The sequence below is a fragment of the Protomyctophum bolini genome, assembly GCF_963924005.1.
Source record: "Protomyctophum bolini genome assembly, chromosome: 6".
NCBI classification, from domain to species: domain Eukaryota; kingdom Metazoa; phylum Chordata; class Actinopteri; order Myctophiformes; family Myctophidae; genus Protomyctophum; species Protomyctophum bolini.
Window position 1 is genome coordinate 50,201,683 of NC_137867.1, and position 21,450 is coordinate 50,223,132.

Consider the following 21,450-nt stretch of genomic DNA (forward strand, 5'->3'; position numbering starts at 1 on the left):
TGATCTCAGGTCAGAATGGGTTAATCAGACCAGTGTGTGTCCAGCGGAAACCTCGTATGAATCTGATCTCAGGTCAGAATGGGTTAAACACCTATATTATGGTTATAGGGACCTCCTCAGCTACAACCCTCACATATTAAACACACCTTCGCTGCTGCTGCTGTCTTCCTCACTGCTGCTGCTGCCGCTGCCAGACTCCGCCTCTTCCTGCCCCTCAGAGTCAGAGTAGAACTTGTCTGAGGATTTGGAGGGTTTGGATTTCCCCACGGACGGAGCACACTCCTTCACCTGAACGCACCACGGAGAGAATACACACAGTATGAGCACACACACACTCCTCCACATGAAAGAAATAGAAATAAAACAAATATTGGGACAAAAATACAAATAAACTTCTTTGTTGAGTTTTTTTTAAATAAAACAAAATGCAAAGGACATGAATTGCTTTTACAGCACAATATTTTGTTTCTCATTTCAATGAATATTCACATTGGCAGATGTTCAAATGACATAGGCATAACATGACCATATATATTTGCACAGATATGGTGACATACTCTCAGGGTCAGCCCACCTTTAATGAGACTGCTGTGACTGCACTTTATCTGCAAGCGTTTTGAAATCTGGTTCATATTTAGTGATTGCCAGTCTGAGGGTGTCATTAAGATGTGAGTCAGTCATACGAGTTCATGATAGCGTCCCCGACACGTTGAATACTTTACAAATACTACTTATTTGTAAAGTTCGAACGCCAACTTTTAACCAAACGTGGGAGAAAACACTGTGCACGGCTGCACGCACAAATAAAGAGTGCACTCGCGCACCCACATGACGGATTATTATCGATCAAAACAATCCTTAGCGTCGCTTACAAAAGCATGTGTTGCACAGCATGAATGATAAGTAATCAGCGACCTGGCTGGATAAATATCAGTGGTCCATATCCATTGTGTGACCTGCTTAACGAGCAACGGTAGGCAGCCGAGTAAGTTACCAGCTTAGTACATGAATAGTCTACTGTAGCTGTGTGTCAGATGTTCTGTCTGAAGTAGTCAAAGCCAAGGAGAATGTTACAATTTAATTCACAATCGAGCATCTTGCCCTGCATCGAATATCCCATGATAGAACAGCAGGATAAAAACGGATAGTCTGTCTATCATCCATGCATCCATGAGCTAAGCGTCAAGCCCTGTCTAGGACCCACTTCCTTCAAAACTGTGGCTTTCTTGTTCCAATAGTTAGAATCTTCAACTCTCACTGTGTCATGTTTTGACAGCGGCACTAAACATTTTGACACTTTGTGATAGTGATATTTATCCAGCCAGGTCGGTGATTACTTATCATTCATGCTGTGCAACACATGCTTTTAAGCGACGCTAAGGATTGTTTTGATCGATAATAATCCGTCATGTGCGTGCACTAGTGCACTCTTTATTTGTGCGTGCAGCCGTGCAGTGTTTCTCCCACGTTTGGTTAAAAGTTGGAGTTTGAACTTAACAAATAAGTTTAGTATTCAACGATCTTCAAGCTAAAATGCATCGAGCCTCTACACGTTGTTAGCTTGTAGATCTGCTCTTTTTTGCGAACGACATTCTGCTGTGTATTGGCAGTGATGGCTGTCGGCCCGTCAGTCTGACGCTTCGGGATCGACTTGAAAGGTTCCCGCTACTGGTAGCTGGAACCCCTGGTTGGTTACCCCTGCAGTAGACTATAGACCTCCAGGTCAGGTGGTACAGTAGGACTATAAAGACCTACCGGCTCCAACACCTCCACGTTCCTCACGGACTGGTCCGGTGCGACCTCCGGCCAGTCGGACAGCTCCAGGTATCCGGACGCTTTGACGTTCAGAGTGTGGGACAGAGTGCCCAGCTGGTAGCGGTCTCTGTCTGGAAGACAAAAGGTCCAAATATGCAACCTTTAAAGGCGCAGTGAAACGGAAATGGTGAACAACATGAAAATGGTGTTTCCACATGAAACACCGGTCTGAAGTTTCTGAACCAATCAGAGTGTCGCATCCCTTCAGGCGATGGGACGGTAGCAATGCTATGCGCTACAGCGTGGTATGCGTTTGTTTATAAATCAGACGGTCGGCCAGCACAACCAGTTTACTGTTATGTGGCTTATTTCTACCCTATAATGTTTTCAGAAACATATTTTAGCGTGATGATTAAGTTGAAACCGAGTAATACACTGTCTGAATGTTATCTTGAATGGAAATAAAAACGGAGTAATCTGTAATCAGAAGCAGCTGTGTTGCACGGATGCGCAGACATGGGGAATTAAACGGGTGAGCTTCATTTTAATTGGCTTTTATCAATGTGTATCTCTACACGTCATCACGCAGCACGTTTTCGTTTTAATAAATAAAAAATACAATCGTTTTTATGGACTTTGGATATAAAAACACACAGAAATGAGAAGTTTCCCATTTTTTTGGCATCCATTGTTAGGTATGCCCATATGATGACCACGGATATGGTCTAAAAGTGTGAAAAACGTCTTTTTCATTTCACTACACCTCTAACATTTGGATGACTGCAGTAAGGCCACCTCACAGACACTCTAGTGTTAACAGCTGCTAAAGGGTCTCTATCCGACCGCGACGTCGATAATAATAAAATAAGATAAAGGAAAACTCTGGCAAAGGGCTGAACGCAGTGAGGAATACAACGTTATTGGTCTCGGTCTCACCAGCATCATTTTATTTAAAGGACAACTTTAGCTTTTTTTCAGGGGGGGGGGGGGGGGGGGGGGGGAATTCGAGCATGGGGCTAAATATGTATTTTTTTACAAAATATTATGGCGATTTATTATAGTCCTAATAAACCCCAAGAAATTACATCTGGCCACACAAAAAAATCACAGGATCTACTGAATGTGAAGGTAGCCTACTGGGGGGGAAGCCACACTGTGTGTCATAGGATCAATATGTCAGTTTGACACATTCAGTAGAACTCGTGATCTTTGGGGGTTCTTAGGGGGCTGTTTTGGAGGTTCTTAGGGGCTGGTTTGGGGGTTCTTAGGGCGCTGGTTTGGGGGTTCTTACCTTTGAAGGCAGACTGGAGGACGGGGGCTGGTTTGGGGGTTCTTAGGGCGCTGGTTTGGGGGTTCTTACCTTTGAAGGCAGACTGCAGGACGGGCGCTGGTTTGGGGGTTCTTACCTTTGAAGGCAGACTGCAGGACGGGCACTGGTTTGGGGGTTCTTAGGGCGCTGGTTTGGGGGTTCTTAGGGCGCTGGTTTGGGGGTTCTTACCTTTGAAGGCAGACTGCAGGACGGGCGCTGGTTTGGGGGTTCTTAGGGCGCTGGTTTGGGGGTTCTTACCTTTGAAGGCAGACTGCAGGACGGGCGCTGGTTTGGGGGTTCTTAGGGCGCTGGTTTGGGGGTTCTTACCTTTGAAGGCAGACTGCAGGACGGGCGCTGGTTTGGGCGCCAGGAGGATGCGCCGGGCGTACTTGCTGAGAGCGCCACTCTGCTCGTTGGGGACGATGAGCTGGCGGATGAAGCGCGTGCGGTCTCTGATGTCATAGTTCTGGTCGTACTTCCCCAGGTTGAGGATGTACTGGGTCAGCAGCTTGGTCTGTCAGGGGTTAATATCATTATTATTATTATTATATGGTCTGTGGAGCGGCAGGGGTTAATATCATTATTATTATTATTATGATATGGTCTGTGGAGCGGCAGGGGTTAATATCATTATTATTAGGAATGTCCTGATCCTAAACCGATACCTCAATCTCTAGGCGTTAGCCGATATCGAATACAGAGAAAAATATTTATAATAAAAAAGAGGAAATTACTTATTTTATCTCTTGTTATTTATAGCAGACTCCTCACTCAAACGTACACTTGCAGTTTGGGGCAACTCCAAAGCAACCCCTTACCCCTGTGTGGGATCACTGGTTAGACTGGCATAGTGTCGACCCCTTACCCCTGTGTGGGATCACTGGTTAGACTGGCATAGTGTCGACCCCTTACCCCTGTGTGGGATCACTGGTTAGACTGGCATAGTGTCGACCCCTTACCCCTGTGTGGGATCACTGGTTAGACTGGCATAGTGTCGACCCCTTACCCCTGTGTGGGATCACTGGTTAGACTGGCATAGTGTCGACCCCTTACCCCTGTGTGGGATCACTGTTTAGACTGGCATAGTGTCGACCCCTTACCCCTGTGTGGGATCACTGGTTAGACTGGCATAGTGTCGACCCCTTACCCCTGTGTGGGATCACTGGTTAGACTGGCATAGTGTCGACCCCTTACCCCTGTGTGGGATCGCTGGTTAGACTGGCATAGTGTTCAGGGCAGACCAGGTATTAGAAACATTATGTAGGTCAGTGGTTCTCAAAGTGTGGTCCGGGGACCCCCAAGGGGTCCTTGAGGGAGTTCCAGGGGGGCCCCAGCTAAATGACCCCTTATGGGTCTGTAACTCTGAGAGTGTACAAAATAACATTGATTTTACAATATTATATTGGGGGTCCCAGGGATAGGTCCGTCCATAGCCTAACGCATGTCAAACTGGGGGTCCTTGAAATTAAAATTAAACGGGTTGAGAATCACTGCTAGAGCCGTAAAAATCTTCTCTTATGGGGGTCCCTGACATCTCTTCAAATGGGGGTCCCTGACATCTCTTCAAATGGGGGTCCCGGGCATCTCTCTTCAAATGGGGGTCCCTGACATCTCTCTTCAAATGGGGGTCCCTGACATCTCTCCTCAAATGGGGGTCCCTGGCAACTCTCCTCAAATGGGGGTCCCTGACATCTCTCTTCAAATGGGGGTCCCTGGCATCTCTCCTCAAATGGGGGTCCCTGGCATCTCTCTTCAAATGGGGGTCCCTGGCATCTCTCTTCAAATGGGGGTCCGCCGGGCTAATTATTGTCAATTTGGGGGTCCTTGACATGAAAAGGTTTGGGAACCACTTTTGGTGTTTTAAAGCATTGTGTTATACTTTAGCAGACCTACAAGCTCATTGCGCGGCACAGAGTGGTGCACTACAAACTTGTAGGTCAGCTATTTTTGAAAAAAGAAAAAAAAATCTTTCAAAAGGCTTTTTTTAAATTTCGAGGTCAGGCCTGAATGGGTTAACTCTACCTGTCTAGAGTTGGTCAGGTAGAGTTTGGCGGCCAGGTTAACGGGTTAACTCTACCTGTCTAGAGTTGGTCAGGTAGAGTTTGGCGGCCAGGTTAATGGGTTAACTCTACCTGTCTAGAGTTGGTCAGGTAGAGTTTGGCGGCCAGGTTAACGGTTTAACTCTACCTGTCTAGAGTTGGTCAGGTAGAGTTTGGCGGCCAGGTTGACGGTCTGCAGCTTAACGATGTCCTCCTCGGCCGTGAAGCTCTTGGCCATCTTCCGCAGCACGTCGGGGGCGATCTTGGGGACGCGCTCGCAGTACTCGCCGATCAGCCACAGGATGCTGGCCCTCGCCATGGGAACCTGTTCATTAGAGATATACAAGAGATCAGACATTCACTGTCAATGGAAGCACAGCGACATGAAGATGCAAAGATGCAGTCTACCATTCACTGTCAATGGAAACACAGCGACATGAAGATGCAGAGACTCAGTGATGCATGTAGCTGCTCCAAACCAAACTCACAGCTCAGCTTGTAGATCTGCTATTTTTCAATAGCTACATTATAACATAATGTAGCTATTGAAAAATAGCAGATCTTCAAGCTCATAGCGTGCCACCGAGTGGCGCGCTATGAGCTTGTAGGTCTGATGTTTTATTTTTATTTTTCGTTAAAATGTGGCGCAAATCATTGAATATATATTTCAGAGTGAACGTTTTTAACTCAAATATTTGCTTCTGGGGGGGGTGGTCCCTGGGACTACATATTTTGAGATGGGGGTCCGTGGCCCAATAGAGATCATTCTGGGGGTCCTTGACATGAAAAAGACTGACATAGAAACATGGGGTTTTTCAGAGAACTATTAGGATTTAGAAGCCTGTGTGAAGCCTTTTTTCTTCATCGACCTCAGTCCAAAATTAGCCGAAATAAATACTATTCATACAATAACATATACAAGCTCAACATGTGATGTCACCGTTATACATGACGAGGTAGCATGTTTGATGATGTCACTGTGCTGTGTGATGTCATACCGTGATGTTGTCAAACAGCATGGCCATGTGTTTGATGATAATAATAATAATAATAATAATAATAATAACACTTTATTTGTATAGCACCTTTCTTGACATGAAATGCAGCTCAAAGTGCTTTACAGAAAAATGGAGGATAAAAGAAAAGCAAGGCAAAAACATTAAAAACAAGCAGTAATGCAATACAGTGAATAACAAAAATTAAAAATAAAAGATCAATTAAAAGCAATGTTGTAGAAGTGGGTCTTGAGCTGAGCTTTTAAAATGTCTACAGAGGCTGCCTGACGAAGGTACAGTGGGAGTTTGTTCCATGCCGACGGCCCGTAGAAGCAAAAAGCTGCTTCCCCGTATTTTTTTGTTGCCATTTTTTTAGGCAAAGCGAGCAGGCCAGCATGGAAGACCTTAGGGGGGTTTGGGACATATTTAGGCAGGCAGTCATGTAGGTAGGAAGGTGCGAGACCATTGAGAGCTTTATAGACAAGTAAAATAATTTTAAAATCAATCCTAAAAACAACCGGAAGCCAGTGCAGTGATGCCAAAACTGGAGTAATATGTTCTCTCATCTTAGTTCTAGTTAAAACTCTGGCTGCTGCATTTTGGACAAGTTGTAATCTGTCAGTTGTTTTCTTAGGCAGTCCTGAAAAAAGTGCATTGCAGTAATCAAGCCGAGAAAAAACAAAGGCGTGGATTAGCGTTTTTGCATCGTCCAAAGAAAAATAGGCTCTGATTCGTGCAATATTTCTAAGGTGAAAAAAGGCAATCTTGGTAACATGATTAATGTGTGAATTGAAATTCAATTCAGAAGTGATGATGTCACTGTGCTGTGTGATGTCATAGTGATGTCATACCGTGATGTTGTCAAACAGCTTGGCCATGTGTTTGATGATGTCACTGTGCTGTGTGATGTCATAGTGATGTCATACCGTTATGTTGTCAAACAGCTTGGCCATGTGTTTGATGATGCCACTGTGCTGTGTGATGTCATAGTGATGTCATACCGTTATGTTGTCAAACAGCTTGGCCATGTGTTTGATGATGTCACTGTGCTGCGAGGGCTGAGTCTGTAAGAGCTTCTTAATGACGACCACGCTTTCTGCTACCACCGTCTCTGTAGAGGGTACAGATTACACCATTATGGTCTCTGTAGGGTACAGATTACACCATTATGGTCTCTGTAGGGTACAGATTACACCATTATGGTCTCTGTAGGGTACAGATTACACCATTATGGTCTCTGTAGAGGGTACAGATTACACCATTATGGTCTCTGTAGAGGGTACAGATTACACCATTATGGTCTCTGTAGGGTACAGATTACACCATTAAGGTCTCTGTAGGGTACAGATTACACCATTATGGTCTCTGTAGGGTACAGATTACACCATTATGGTCTCTGTAGAGGGTACAGATTACACCATTATGGTCTCTGTAGAGGGTACAGATTACACCATTATGGTCTCTGTAGGGTACAGATTACACCATTATGGTCTCTGTAGGGTACAGATTACACCATTATGGTCTCTGTAGAGGGTACAGATTACACCATTATGGTCTCTGTAGGGTACAGATTACACCATTATGGTCTCTGTAGGGTACAGATTACACCATTATGGTCTCTGTAGAGTACAGATTACACCATTATGGTCTCTGTAGGGTACAGATTACACCATTATGGTCTCTGTAGAGGGTACAGATTACACCATTATGGTCTCTGTAGGGTACAGATTACACCATTATGGTCTCTGTAGGGTACAGATTACACCATTAAGGTCTCTGTAGGGTACAGATTACACCATTATGGTCTCTGTAGGGTACAGATTACACCATTATGGTCTCTGTAGGGTACAGATTACACCATTATGGTCTCTGTAGGGTACAGATTTATAACCACAGTGTATCTTACCGTCTCTGTTGGACAGCAGCAGTACCAGTCCTGACAGACAGGTGTCAGTCACCTCGCTGATGTTGGTGGCACATCGTCCGATGGCCTGGATGGTGGCGGCTGCAAACGCCTTGTCCTGGCTCTTTACATAGGTCTGAAACCACCCAACACAACCACCCCATGTTAATGTAGACCCAACACAACCACCCCATGTTAATGTAGACCCAACACAACCACCCCATGTTAATGTAGACCCAACACAACCACCCCATGTTAAACACCTTGTCCTGGCTCTTTACATAGGTCTGAAACCACCCAACACAACCACCCCATGTTAAACACCTTGTCCTGGCTCTTTACATAGGTCTGAAACCACCCAACACAACCACCCCATGTTAAACACCTTGTCCTGGCTCTTTACGTAGACCCCACCCAACACAACCACCCCATGTTAAACACCTTGTCCTGGCTCTTTACATAGGTCTGAAACCACCCAACACAACCACCCCATGTTAAACACCTTGTCCTGGCTCTTTACATAGGTCTGAAACCACCCAACACAACCACCCCATGTTAAACACCTTGTCCTGGCTCTTTACGTAGACCCCACCCAACACAACCACCCCATGTTAAAATGACGTTAAAGACGTCTTTGGCGAGCGCCGGCATTTCTTTCAACATAGAAGCTTGGGGTGCTGAGCAGATATGTCAGCTTTTACTCTGAAAGCCCCCCCCCCCCCCCTTCTGTTCCGAGGCATAACGTTGCTTGCTTACGATACGTTGCTTCCTTACGATCATTACGATAAAGTCTCTGTAGAAGCGTTAAAGGACCACTTCACCACTTTTCAACCTATCTTCATATAATAGGTCCTCACTAATAAGCAATTATTTTCTACTCTGTCTGTGTCTCATAGGAGGGCTGTGGGCAGTTCAGAAACCCGTCCACCAGTGACATCATCGATGGGGAATTCAAGCTAATAGAAACTGCAGGCTTTCTAGTCCTGAAAAGTTGCAATGCGAAAATGGAAGCCAACGTTCTCACGATTTTTGTAAAAAATGATCTGCCCACAGCCCTCCTATGAGACACAGACTGAGTAGGAAAAAATCGTGCCATTTTATCATGATTATTAGTGAGCTCTAGGACGTTCCCACACGTTGTGCGGTAGGAATGGGTTAAATGTCAGAGACAGAGGTCAATATGATAAGAGACAGAGGTTACAGAGGTCATAGGTCAGAGACAGAGAGGTTACAGAGGTCATATGTCAGAGACAGAGAGGTTACAGAGGTCATAGGTCAGAGACAGAGAGGTTACAGAGGTCAGAGACACACCTGGAACTCTCTGAGGACTGTGGAGATGTTGGACTCGTTACCCAGGTTGGTCAGGATCTCCAGCTACGCGCACACGCACACGCACACACACGCACACACACACACACACACACACACACACACACACACACACACACACACACACACACACACACACACATTACTGTACATTCTCTGTGCACGGCGGCAGTTTGCTTAAATGTTTCCTTAACTCTTGGAAGTGTTTTATTGCAGGCCTTGGGTTGAGGTTGACTAGATCTTGTAGGTTTTCTATGAATAGCGGATTGGTTGGTGAGCACTGTAGTAATCTGACAGATTGACCATTCTTATTGTGATATTGTTCTGTATGTGTTCCCCCAGACTCCCACACAGCATGTCCAAATATGGTAGCAGTAGCATCTTAGTCATACGTCATACCTTCAGCTGTTTGATGTGTGAATGATGTCATAGGCAGGCGCCCTACACTTTGTCTTTCTTTTATCTGTATTGTACTGTGTTTCTGTATGGACGTAGTGATGGGTGCCTGCACATAATGCACACATGGCATCAACGCATGGTGTTGTGTGCAGGCGCCCTACTCTGTCTTTCTCTCATCATTTACTTTGTAAGAGCCTGCCCTGCAGGGACTACAGATGAAATGTAGCTTTGGCTAAACTCTGGCCCGTTTACATTGATGTGAAAACTGACATGTTGATTAATGAGCGTTGTCCCTGTCAAATAAATAAATAAAATTGTGATGTCATAGTGACGTCATACCTTCAGCTGTTTGATGTGTGGATGATGTCATAGTGATGCCCCCCCCCATATGGTCCTGGTATTGTGTGTTTATGTCCTTTTGTGTCTGTTTTTAAGTGGTGCAACCACTTCTACATCCAGCTTTGTCCGTGTACCTGTGTACCTGTGTACCTGTGTGTGTGTGTGTGTGTGTGTGTGTGTGTATGAGCACGGGTATGTTACATATTTATAGCAGTAGGGGGCGCCAGAAACAGAGAGAGGGGTAGTGCTGTGTCTCTAATGAGAGAGAGAGAGAGAGAGAGAGAGAGAGAGAGAGATAGAGAGAGAGAGAGAGAGAGAGAGAGAGAGGGAGGGGAGTTGCACCACTTGGTTCACACAGGTGTGAACCTTTTTTTCTGTCTGTCCAGTAGTTTTTAGTTTTTAGCTTCTATGCACTTTGCTGTTGTAACACTTCAATTTCCCCTCGGGGATTAATAAAGTATATCTCATCTCATCTCTCGTGATGTCATAGTGATGTCATAGTGATGCCATAGTGATGTCATACCTTCAGCTGTTTGATGTGTGTTGCGTCCGTGGACCTCACATAGAAACTCTTCATGTAGGGTTCAAACATGCCCTGAAAACAATGACAACATATGTTTACTGTGTGTGTGTGTGTGTGTGTGTGTGTGTGTGAATATATATATATGTTTTACTGTGTGTGTGTGTGTGTGTGTGTGTGTGTGTGTGTGTGTGTGTGTGTGTGTGTGTGTGTGTGTGTGTGTATGTGTGTGTGTGTGTGTGTGTGTGTGTGTGTGTATGTGTGTGTGTGTGTGTGTGTGTGTGTGTGTGTGTGTGTATGTGTGTGTGTGTGTGTGTGTGTGTAGATTCTTACCTTGCGCTGAATAGACATGGTGGCGATGTTCTGCAGCACGATGTACTGCACCTCTCTGTCAACACAGAAACACAGGATATGACGTCACAGAAACACAGGATATGACGTCACAGAAACACAGGATATGACATCACAGAAACACACAGGATATGACGTCACAGAAACACAGGATATGATGTCGACATTTAAAAAAATGTCTTCTAGATTCTGACAGCTTTCTGAAATACGCCATATTTCATGTCAAGGACCCCAAAAACTATATGTATTCGGCCATGGAAATATGTTGTTCCAGGGACCCCCACACCGGAAGCAAAGATTCGAGTTTAAAGCGTTCGCTCTGAAAGAATATACATTCAAAGATTAGCGCCACATTTTCACGATAAAAATAAATAAATAGCAGACCTACAAGCTCCGAGTGGCGCGCTACGAGCTTGTAGATCTGCTATTTTTCAATAGCTCTCTCTGTCTCTCACCTGTGGCTTCTCAGCAGGCGAACCAGAGACTTGGTGACGATGCTGACTTCATGCTTAGGAGCGAGATGCCAGTAGAGTTGAGACACAGCCATCACCACCTGGAGAATAGAATGGCATTACACCTAGCTACATGTATTTCATATTTACATGTCTTCTGTGGTCTCTAACATTACACCTATAGCTACATGTTGAAGCATTTATTTCATATTTACATGTCTTCTGTGGTCTCTAACATTACACCTATAGCTACATGTTTAAGCATTTATTTCATATTTACATGTCTTCTGTGGTCTCTAACATTACACCTATAGCTACATGTTTAAGCATTTATTTCATATTTACATGTCTTCTGTGGTCTCTAACATTACACCTATAGCTACATGTTTAAGCATTTATTTCATATTTACATGTCTTCTGTGGTCTCTAACATTACACCTATAGCTACATGTTTAAGCATTTATTTCATATTTACATGTCTTCTGTGGTCTCTAACATTACACCTATAGCTACATGTTTAAGCATTTATTTCATATTTACATGTCTTCTGTGGTCTCTAACATTACACCTATAGCTACATGTTTAAGCATTTATTTCATATTTACATGTCTTCTGTGGACTCTAACATTACACCTATAGCTACATGTTTAAGCATTTATTTCATATTTACATGTCTTCTGTGGTCTCTAACATTACACCTATAGCTACATGTTTAAGCATTTATTTCATATTTACATGTCTTCTGTGGTCTCTAACATTACACCTATAGCTACATGTTTAAGCATTTATTTCATATTTACATGTCTTCTGTGGTCTCTAACATTACACCTATAGCTACATGTTTAAGCATTTATTTCATATTTACATGTCTTCTGTGGTCTCTAACATTACACCTATAGCTACATGTTTAAGCATTTATTTCATATTTACATGTCTTCTGTGGTCTCTAACATTACACCTATAGCTACATGTTTAAGCATTTATTTCATATTTACATGTCTTCTGTGGACTCTTAACATTACACCTAGCTACACGTTTACATTACTATAATAATACTAATTACTAATAAATAGGCTACAAATATTTAGTAATTACTATACTAATAAATATTACATACATATAGTTAATATTACTATACTAATTCAACATATAAGAATGTCACACATACAGGACCGGAAACAGCCGAGCTACGGCTGTTAGAGTGTGCGTGCGCAGTCTAACAGCACGCGTGTGCGTGTGTACGAGTGTGTGTGTGTGTGTGTGTGTGTGTGTGTGTGTGTGTGTGTGTGTGTGTGTGTGTGTGTGTGTGTGTGTGACGTGTGTCAGTCGTGAGTCCATGTCAGACACGGAGCTGTATGAAGATTGAAGACACCAGCCCCCCTCTCCCCTCCCCTCCCCTCCCCTCCCCTCCCCTCCCCTCCCCTCTCCTCTCCTCTCTGTACTACTCAAATACCCTAGGCCACAGTATTTCCACATTCGTTCCAGAGGAGCCACTTTGCATATTACTGTCGTAGCGAAACAATAGCCGATCTACAAGCTCAAAACGCGACTCAGCGTTAGCCGATCTACAAGCGTTTTGCTATTTTTTGCTATGTTTGAATATAAATCCTGAAACCGCGGACCGCGCGTGACTCACAACAGTGCTTCTACTCTGTAACAGAGGTTTGGTGTCTCTGTAACAGAGGTGTGGTGTCTCTGTACCAGAGGTGTGGTGTCTCTGTACCAGAGGTGAGGTGTCTCTATACCAGAGGTGAGGTGTCTCTACTCACAGCAGTGTTCCTGCTCTGTAACAGAGGTTTGGTGTCTCTGTACCAGAGGTGTGGTGTCTCTGTAACAGAGGTGTGGTGTCTCTGTACCAGAGGTGTGGTGTCTCTACTCACAGCAGTGTTCCTGCTCTGTAACAGAGGTTTGGTGTTTCTCAGCAGCAGGCGGTGGTCAGGGTCCATCACGTACGGCTTTGATGATGATGATGTCACTTCCTGTTTGTCATCGTCTGACTCGTAGAACGCCTTGTCGTTGTCCTCGAATGTAGCGCCCTGAAATGTGCACGCACACACACACACACACACACACACACACACACACACACGCACACACACACGCACACACAACAATTTTAAGCATTTATCAGACGCTTTTAATTCAGTGTGCAACGCTCTATAGACTGCTACTGGTATGTCTACATAAAATGCCGTCTAAGTTACATAAGTTGATTCTTTGCATATGCCTGTAAGGTCGTAAGCGTGACAGCATGGTGATGACCACCTGGCCCCACTCCTCCACTGTGTGTGTGTGTGTGTGTGTGTGTGTGTGTGTGTGCGTACCTCGGTCCAGGGGCTAGTGAACTGCGTCCTAGCGTAGCGTGTTAGCATGCTGATGATGACCACCTGGCCCCACTCCTCCACGTCCACCAGCAGGTTGACCAGCTTACGGTAGTTCTTGTGGATCAGGTCGATGCGCTCTGGACACACCTCCTCGAATGACATCACTACGCTGCCTGCCACCAGCTGGACAGACAGACGGACAGACAGACAGACAGACAGATATAGAGACAGGCAGAGACAGACACATAATTACTACACAAACGCCCCTTTTGCCATGATGTTTTGCATAATTGATTGATTGATTGATTGATTGAACATTTCAGTCGTTCTTGGGTAATTAGGCCTTTGCTAAACCCCACCCCCAAAAAGCGATTGTCCAATCAATGACATTCCAAACAGTTTAGCAACGGTTGCTATGCAGGACAAGCTTTCGCCACCTCACAGCTGTCAGTGTTATTTTGCATGTCTGTGTTGTACGCACACACACACACACACAGCTTAACGTCATGTCTGTGTTGTTGAACACACACACAGCTTAACGTCATGGCTGTGTTGTTGAACACACACACACACAGCTTAACGTCATGTCTGTGTTGTTGAACACACACACAGCTTAACGTCATGTCTGTGTTGTTGAACACACACACAGCTTAACGTCATGGCTGTGTTGTTGAACACACACACACACAGCTTAACGTCATGTCTGTGTTGTTGAACACACACACAGCTTAACGTCATGGCTGTGTTGTTGAACACACACACACACAGCTTAACGTCATGTCTGTGTTGTTGAACACACACACAGCTTAACGTCATGGCTGTGTTGTTGAACACACACACAGCTTAACGTCATGGCTGTGTTGTTGAACACACACACAGCTTAACGTCATGGCTGTGCTGTTGAACACACACACAGCTTAACGTCATGGCTGTGTTGTTGAACACACACACAGCTTAACGTCATGGCTGTGCTGTTGAACACACACACAGCTTAACGTCATGGCTGTGCTGTTGAACACACACACAGCTTAACGTCATGGCTGTGTTGTTGAACACACACACAGCTTAACATCATGGCTGTGTTGTTGAACACACACACAGCTTAACGTCATGGCTGTGCTGTTGAACACACACACAGCTTAACGTCATGGCTGTGTTGTTGAACACACACACAGCTTAACGTCATGGCTGTGTTGTTGAACACACACACACACACACACAGCTTAACGTCATGGCTGTGTTGTTGAACACACACACAGCTTAACGTCATGGCTGTGCTGTTGAACACACACACAGCTTAACGTCATGGCTGTGTTGTTGAACACACACACAGCTTAACGTCATGGCTGTGCTGTTGAACACACACACAGCTTAACGTCATGGCTGTGTTGTTGAACACACACACAGCTTAACGTCATGGCTGTGTTGTTGAACACACACACAGCTTAACGTCATGGCTGTGTTGTTGAACACACACACACACAGCTTAACGTCATGGCTGTGTTGTTGAACACACACACAGCTTAACGTCATGGCTGTGCTGTTGAACACACACACAGCTTAACGTCATGGCTGTGCTGTTGAACACACACACAGCTTAACGTCATGGCTGTGTTGTTGAACACACACACACAGCTTAACGTCATGGCTGTGTTGTTGAACACACACACACAGCTTAACGTCATGGCTGTGTTGTTGAACACACACACACAGCTTAACGTCATGGCTGTGTTGTTGAACACACACACACAGCTTAACGTCATGGCTGTGTTGTTGAACACACACAGCTTAACGTCATGGCTGTGTTGTTGAACACACACAGCTTAACGTCATGGCTGTGTTGTTGAACACACACACAGCTTAACGTCATGGCTGTGTTGTTGAACACACACACACACAGCTTAACGTCATGGCTGTGTTGTTGAACACACACACACACACACACACACAGCTTAACGTCATGGCTGTGTTGTTGAACACACACACACACACACACACACAGCTTAACGTCATGGCTGTGTTGTTGAACACACACACAGCTTAACGTCATGGCTGTGTTGTTGAACACACACACAGCTTAACGTCATGGCTGTGCTGTTGAACACACACACACAGCTTAACGTCATGGCTGTGTTGTTGAACACACACACAGCTTAACGTCATGGCTGTGCTGTTGAACACACACACACAGCTTAACGTCATGGCTGTGTTGTTGAACACACACACACACAGCTTAACGTCATGGCTGTGTTGTTGAACACACACACACACACACACACACAGCTTAACGTCATGGCTGTGTTGTTGAACACACACACACAGCTTAACGTCATGGCTGTGTTGTTGAACACACACACACAGCTTAACGTCCTTTGCAGAGAGTGTGAATGTTACTTTGATGTCTTATGTGTGCTTGTGTGTGTCATTTAGGGGTGCAACGGTTCAGTTACACCTCGGTTCGGTTCGTACTTCGGTATGGGGGCCACGGTTTCGGTTCGGTTTCGGTACAGTAAAAAAAAAAAATCACACCTGTGTAAAGTGAGTGCAACTCTGTGTGGGGGTTTCCGGGGGGGGGGGGGGGGGGGGGACAGGAATGCGCCCAGGGTGCCGGGCCGGTTCCGAACTGCCGCCCCGTGTCCGAAACGGTTGAGAAATGACAGAGTTACTGTGTGCCGGTCCCTCTACTGTACTGTACTGGCACACACGAAATCATCATATACAGTTAATATGGGCATGTGTTTGTGTGTGTGTGTGTTAGGTTGCACACAGGTGGTGAAAAGCAACCATGCTGTTTTCATGCTCATACCCAGCCAGCCAGGCAGGCACCCACACACATAAGTCCAAGGGACTGGCTTGCACCACTCAAAAAGTTTATTTATAGCATTATCTTTTATTCTTTTTTTAGCATATATTATTTTATTAGGCATTTTTGCCTTTTCATTATTTAAAGGGGGGAAAAAAAACTTATATTGCTATTTTAATGTGCCTCATCATTATGTTCAAGGGAAAAAATAATGCACCTATGCGCTCACACGTGGTGCAGACTCCACATGCAGGGAGGAGAGGAGAGCTCCCTGGGAAGGGGAGGAATTCACAGCAGAGTGCCGTGTCGCACAGAAACATTTACAAAAGTTTACAATAAAGATCTCTGCATGAGATATTATGCTTATATTATTAGAAGAAGGGTTTCTATCTACAGTCATGGATTGGACATAGAGTATTTTGTTGGGACTTTTCAGACGGAATATTCTTATCCTGCTCCGGGTGGACAGAGCAACAACAACGAGTTGTTTTTGCTCTCTCTCTCCCTTTTTAGCACTCAAACAGCGAGTGCAGATGCAGAAGCAGATCTGAACAAGACGGTGCTTAGAAGCCTGTTGATTCGAGGTTACTCCGCTGTGTGTGTCTCTGTGTATGACGATCAATAATTATTCCACCGAGTGGTCTTTGCGAGGGCTGGATTCTCCTCATCATGCCGTCTCTCTCTGTGTGTGTGTGTGTGTGTGTGTGTGTGTGTAGGGGGTGGGCCGACAGAGTGCTACACTTCTGTGACCGAAAGAGTGCTAGACTTCTTAGTAGGACGGTGTGTGACCGATAGAGTGCTAGACTTCTAAGTAGGACGGTGTGTGACCGAGAAATACATTCTTCGCAGCTGTAAGAAATGAATTAATGCAAACCGAAAAAGCGCGGTTCATTAGAGCGCATTGAACCGTGTATGCAGAACCGAACGGTTCGGTTTTCGGTTGAAAACCGCTGCACCCCTAGTGTCATTGTCCTGCGTGTGTGTGTGTGTGTGTGTGTGTGTGTGTGTGTGTGTGTGTCATTGTCCTGTGTGTATGTGTGTGTGTGTGTGTGTGTGTGTGTGTGTCTGTGTGTGCGTGTGCGTGTGCGTGTGTGTGTGTCATGTTGTAGACGATGAGCATTCTTCTCCACCAACTTCCCCCATTAGACACAGCCTTGAAGGTAAAACCACACAATGTGGCACACGCGCACACACACACACACACACACACACACACACACACACACACACAGTAAACTACATGGGCCATCAACAAGGCTGACAGCCAGCCTATTATCTGGGCCGCGTTGACACGTCCGTAATGGAAATATCACACTAAGCAAATGGTTCCTCTAACGCCTTTAGACCCATATTATATAAATTAATAAAAAGCTTCTAAATAATCCTAAAACCTTCCTGAAAAACCCTCTGTTTCAAACCGTTATCGCGTCAAGGACTAGAAATAGCTTCTATTTGTTCAACAGCTAAAGCATGACATAATGCTTAAAACACCTAAAGGGTCTTTAAAACACCTAAAGGGTCTTTAAAACACCTAAAGGGTCTTCCCCGTCCTGAATGGGTTAATAACAATAAATTTCCTATAAAATCACGGAGGGGGAGGGGGAGGGGGGGGGGGGCAGAGTGCTGGCTCATCACGCCCCGAGCGAGCGCCCGGCGCGCTTTGATTGATGGGGGAGGGGAGGGGAGGGGGGGGGGAGGGGGGGCTATCCACGCTGGTACGGCACAAAAACCTTGGATCTCCACATTCATTTAGTTTGTTTAATTTAATTAATTTCTCATTGTAACATCCGGTTATATTTAACCCATTCAGGCCTGACCTCAAAATTCTCATTGTAACATCCGGTTACGGATATTTGGCTCTTAAATGTTAACCCATTCAGGCCTGAACTCAAAATTAAAAAAAAATCTTCTAAATCCTAAATAAATATTTTCACGATTTTTCAAAAATAGCAGACCTACAAGCAACGAGCTACTGCTCTCCCAAATCTGTCTGTCTGACATACTGTCTGTCTGACAGGCTGTCTGCCTCACATACTGTCTGTCTGACAGGCTGTCTGTCTGACAGGCTGTCTGTCTGACAGGCTGTCTGTCTGACAGGCTGTCTGCCCTACACTGGATACTATCGCCATTTTATTTCATTGTGTCAACTAACTAAATCCTCCATTAGAGATCGTATTAATGCAATCTAGATTCAACATAATCAACCCTGCACACATTCTAAATATGATTCAACATACTCAACCCTGCACACATTCTAAATATGATTCAACACACTCAACCCTGCACACATTCTAAATATGATTCAACACACTCAACCCTGCACACATTCTAAATATGATTCAACACACTCAACCCTGCACACATTCTAAATATGATTCAACATACTCAACCCTGCACACATTCTAAATATGATTCAACATACTCAACCCTGCACACATTCTAAATATGATTCAACACACTCAACCCTGCACACATTCTAAATATGATTCAACACACTCAACCCTGCACACATTCTAAATATGATTCAACACACTCAACCCTGCACACATTCTAAATATGATTCAACACACTCAACCCTGCACACATTCTAAATATGATTCAACATACTCAACCCTGCACACATTCTAAATATGATTCAACATACTCAACCCTGCACACATTCTAAATATGATTCAACACACTCAACCCTGCACACATTCTAAATATGATTCAACACACTCAACCCTGCACACATTCTAAATATGATTCAACACACTCAACCCTGCACACATTCTAAATATGATTCAACATACTCAACCCTGCACACATTCTAAATATGATTCAACATACTCAACCCTGCACACATTCTAAATATAATTCAACATGCTCAACCCTGCACACATTCTAAATATGATTCAACATACTCAACCCTGCACACATTCTAAATATGATTCAACACACTCAACCCTGCACACATTCTAAATATGATTCAACACACTCAACCCTGCACACGTTCTAAATATGATTCAACACACTCAACCCTGCACACATTCTAAATATGATTCAACACACTCAACCCTGCACACATTCTAAATATGATTCAACACACTCAACCCTGCACACATTCTAAATATGATTCAACACACTCAACCCTGCACACGTTCTAAATATGATTCAACATACTCAACCCTGCACACGTTCTAAATATGATTCAACATACTCAACCCTGCACACATTCTAAATATGATTCAACATACTCAACCCTGCACACATTCTAAATATGATTCAACATACTCAACCCTGCACACATTCTAAATATGATTCAACACACTCAACCCTGCACACATTCTAAATATGATTCAACACACTCAACCCTGCACACATTCTAAATATGATTCAACACACTCAACCCTGCACACATTCTAAATATGATTCAACACACTCAACCCTGCACACATTCTAAATATGATTCAACACACTCAACCCTGCACACATTCTAAATATGATTCAACACACTCAACCCTGCACACGTTCTAAATATGATTCAACACACTCAACCCTGCACACGTTCTAAATATGATTCAACATACTCAACCCTGCACACATTCTAAATATGATTCAACATACTCAACCCTGCACACATTCTAAATATGATTCAACATACTCAACCCTGCACACATTCTAAATATGATTCAACATACTCAACCCTGCACACATTCTAAATATGATTCAACATACTCAACCCTGCACACATTCTAAATATGATTCAACACACTCAACCCTGCACACGTTCTAAATATGATTCAACATACTCAACCCTGCACACGTTCTAAATATGATTCAACATACTCAACCCTGCACACATTCTAAATATGATTCAACATACTCAACCCTGCACACATTCTAAATATGATTCAACATACTCAACCCTGCACACATTCTAAATATGATTCAACATACTCAACCCTGCACACATTCTAAATATGATTCAACACACTCAACCCTGCACACATTCTAAATATGATTCAACACACTCAACCCTGCACACATTCTAAATATGATTCAACACACTCAACCCTGCACACATTCTAAATATGATTCAACACACTCAACCCTGCACACATTCTAAATATGATTCAACACACTCAACCCTGCACACATTCTAAATATGATTCAACACACTCAACCCTGCACACGTTCTAAATATGATTCAACACACTCAACCCTGCACACGTTCTAAATATGATTCAACATACTCAACCCTGCACACATTCTAAATATGATTCAACATACTCAACCCTGCACACATTCTAAATATGATTCAACATACTCAACCCTGCACACATTCTAAATATGATTCAACATACTCAACCCTGCACACATTCTAAATATGATTCAACATACTCAACCCTGCACACATTCTAAATATGATTCAACATACTCAACCCTGCACACATTCTAAATATGATTCAACACACTCAACCCTGCACACATTCTAAATATGATTCAACACACTCAACCCTGCACACATTCTAAATATGATTCAACACACTCAACCCTGCACACGTTCTAAATATGATTCAACACACTCAACCCTGCACACGTTCTAAATATGATTCAACACACTCAACCCTGCACACATTCTAAATATGATTCAACACACTCAACCCTGCACACATTCTAAATATGATTCAACACACTCAACCCTGCACACGTTCTAAATATGATTCAACATACTCAACCCTGCACACATTCTAAATATGATTCAACATACTCAACCCTGCACACATTCTAAATATGATTCAACATACTCAACCCTGCACACATTCTAAATATGATTCAACATACTCAACCCTGCACACATTCTAAATATGATTCAACATACTCAACCCTGCACACATTCTAAATATGATTCAACATACTCAACCCTGCACACATTCTAAATATGATTCA

The 21,450-nt window shown here is 43.9% G+C and overlaps 1 protein-coding gene across 1 annotated transcript in view; it reads right to left on the minus strand.

Annotated features, from left to right (window-relative positions):
* Window positions 1-21,450, minus strand: part of ap3b1a (adaptor related protein complex 3 subunit beta 1a) — a 76,317-nt gene that overhangs the window by 33,536 nt on the left and 21,331 nt on the right. The window contains 12 exon segments of the mRNA XM_080766385.1: window positions 147-288; window positions 1,756-1,886; window positions 3,392-3,578; window positions 5,252-5,428; window positions 7,100-7,209; window positions 8,005-8,137; window positions 9,313-9,375; window positions 10,592-10,663; window positions 10,922-10,976; window positions 11,395-11,492; window positions 13,272-13,427; window positions 13,716-13,898. Coding sequence (XP_080622511.1) covers window positions 147-288; window positions 1,756-1,886; window positions 3,392-3,578; window positions 5,252-5,428; window positions 7,100-7,209; window positions 8,005-8,137; window positions 9,313-9,375; window positions 10,592-10,663; window positions 10,922-10,976; window positions 11,395-11,492; window positions 13,272-13,427; window positions 13,716-13,898 — 1,507 coding nt within the window.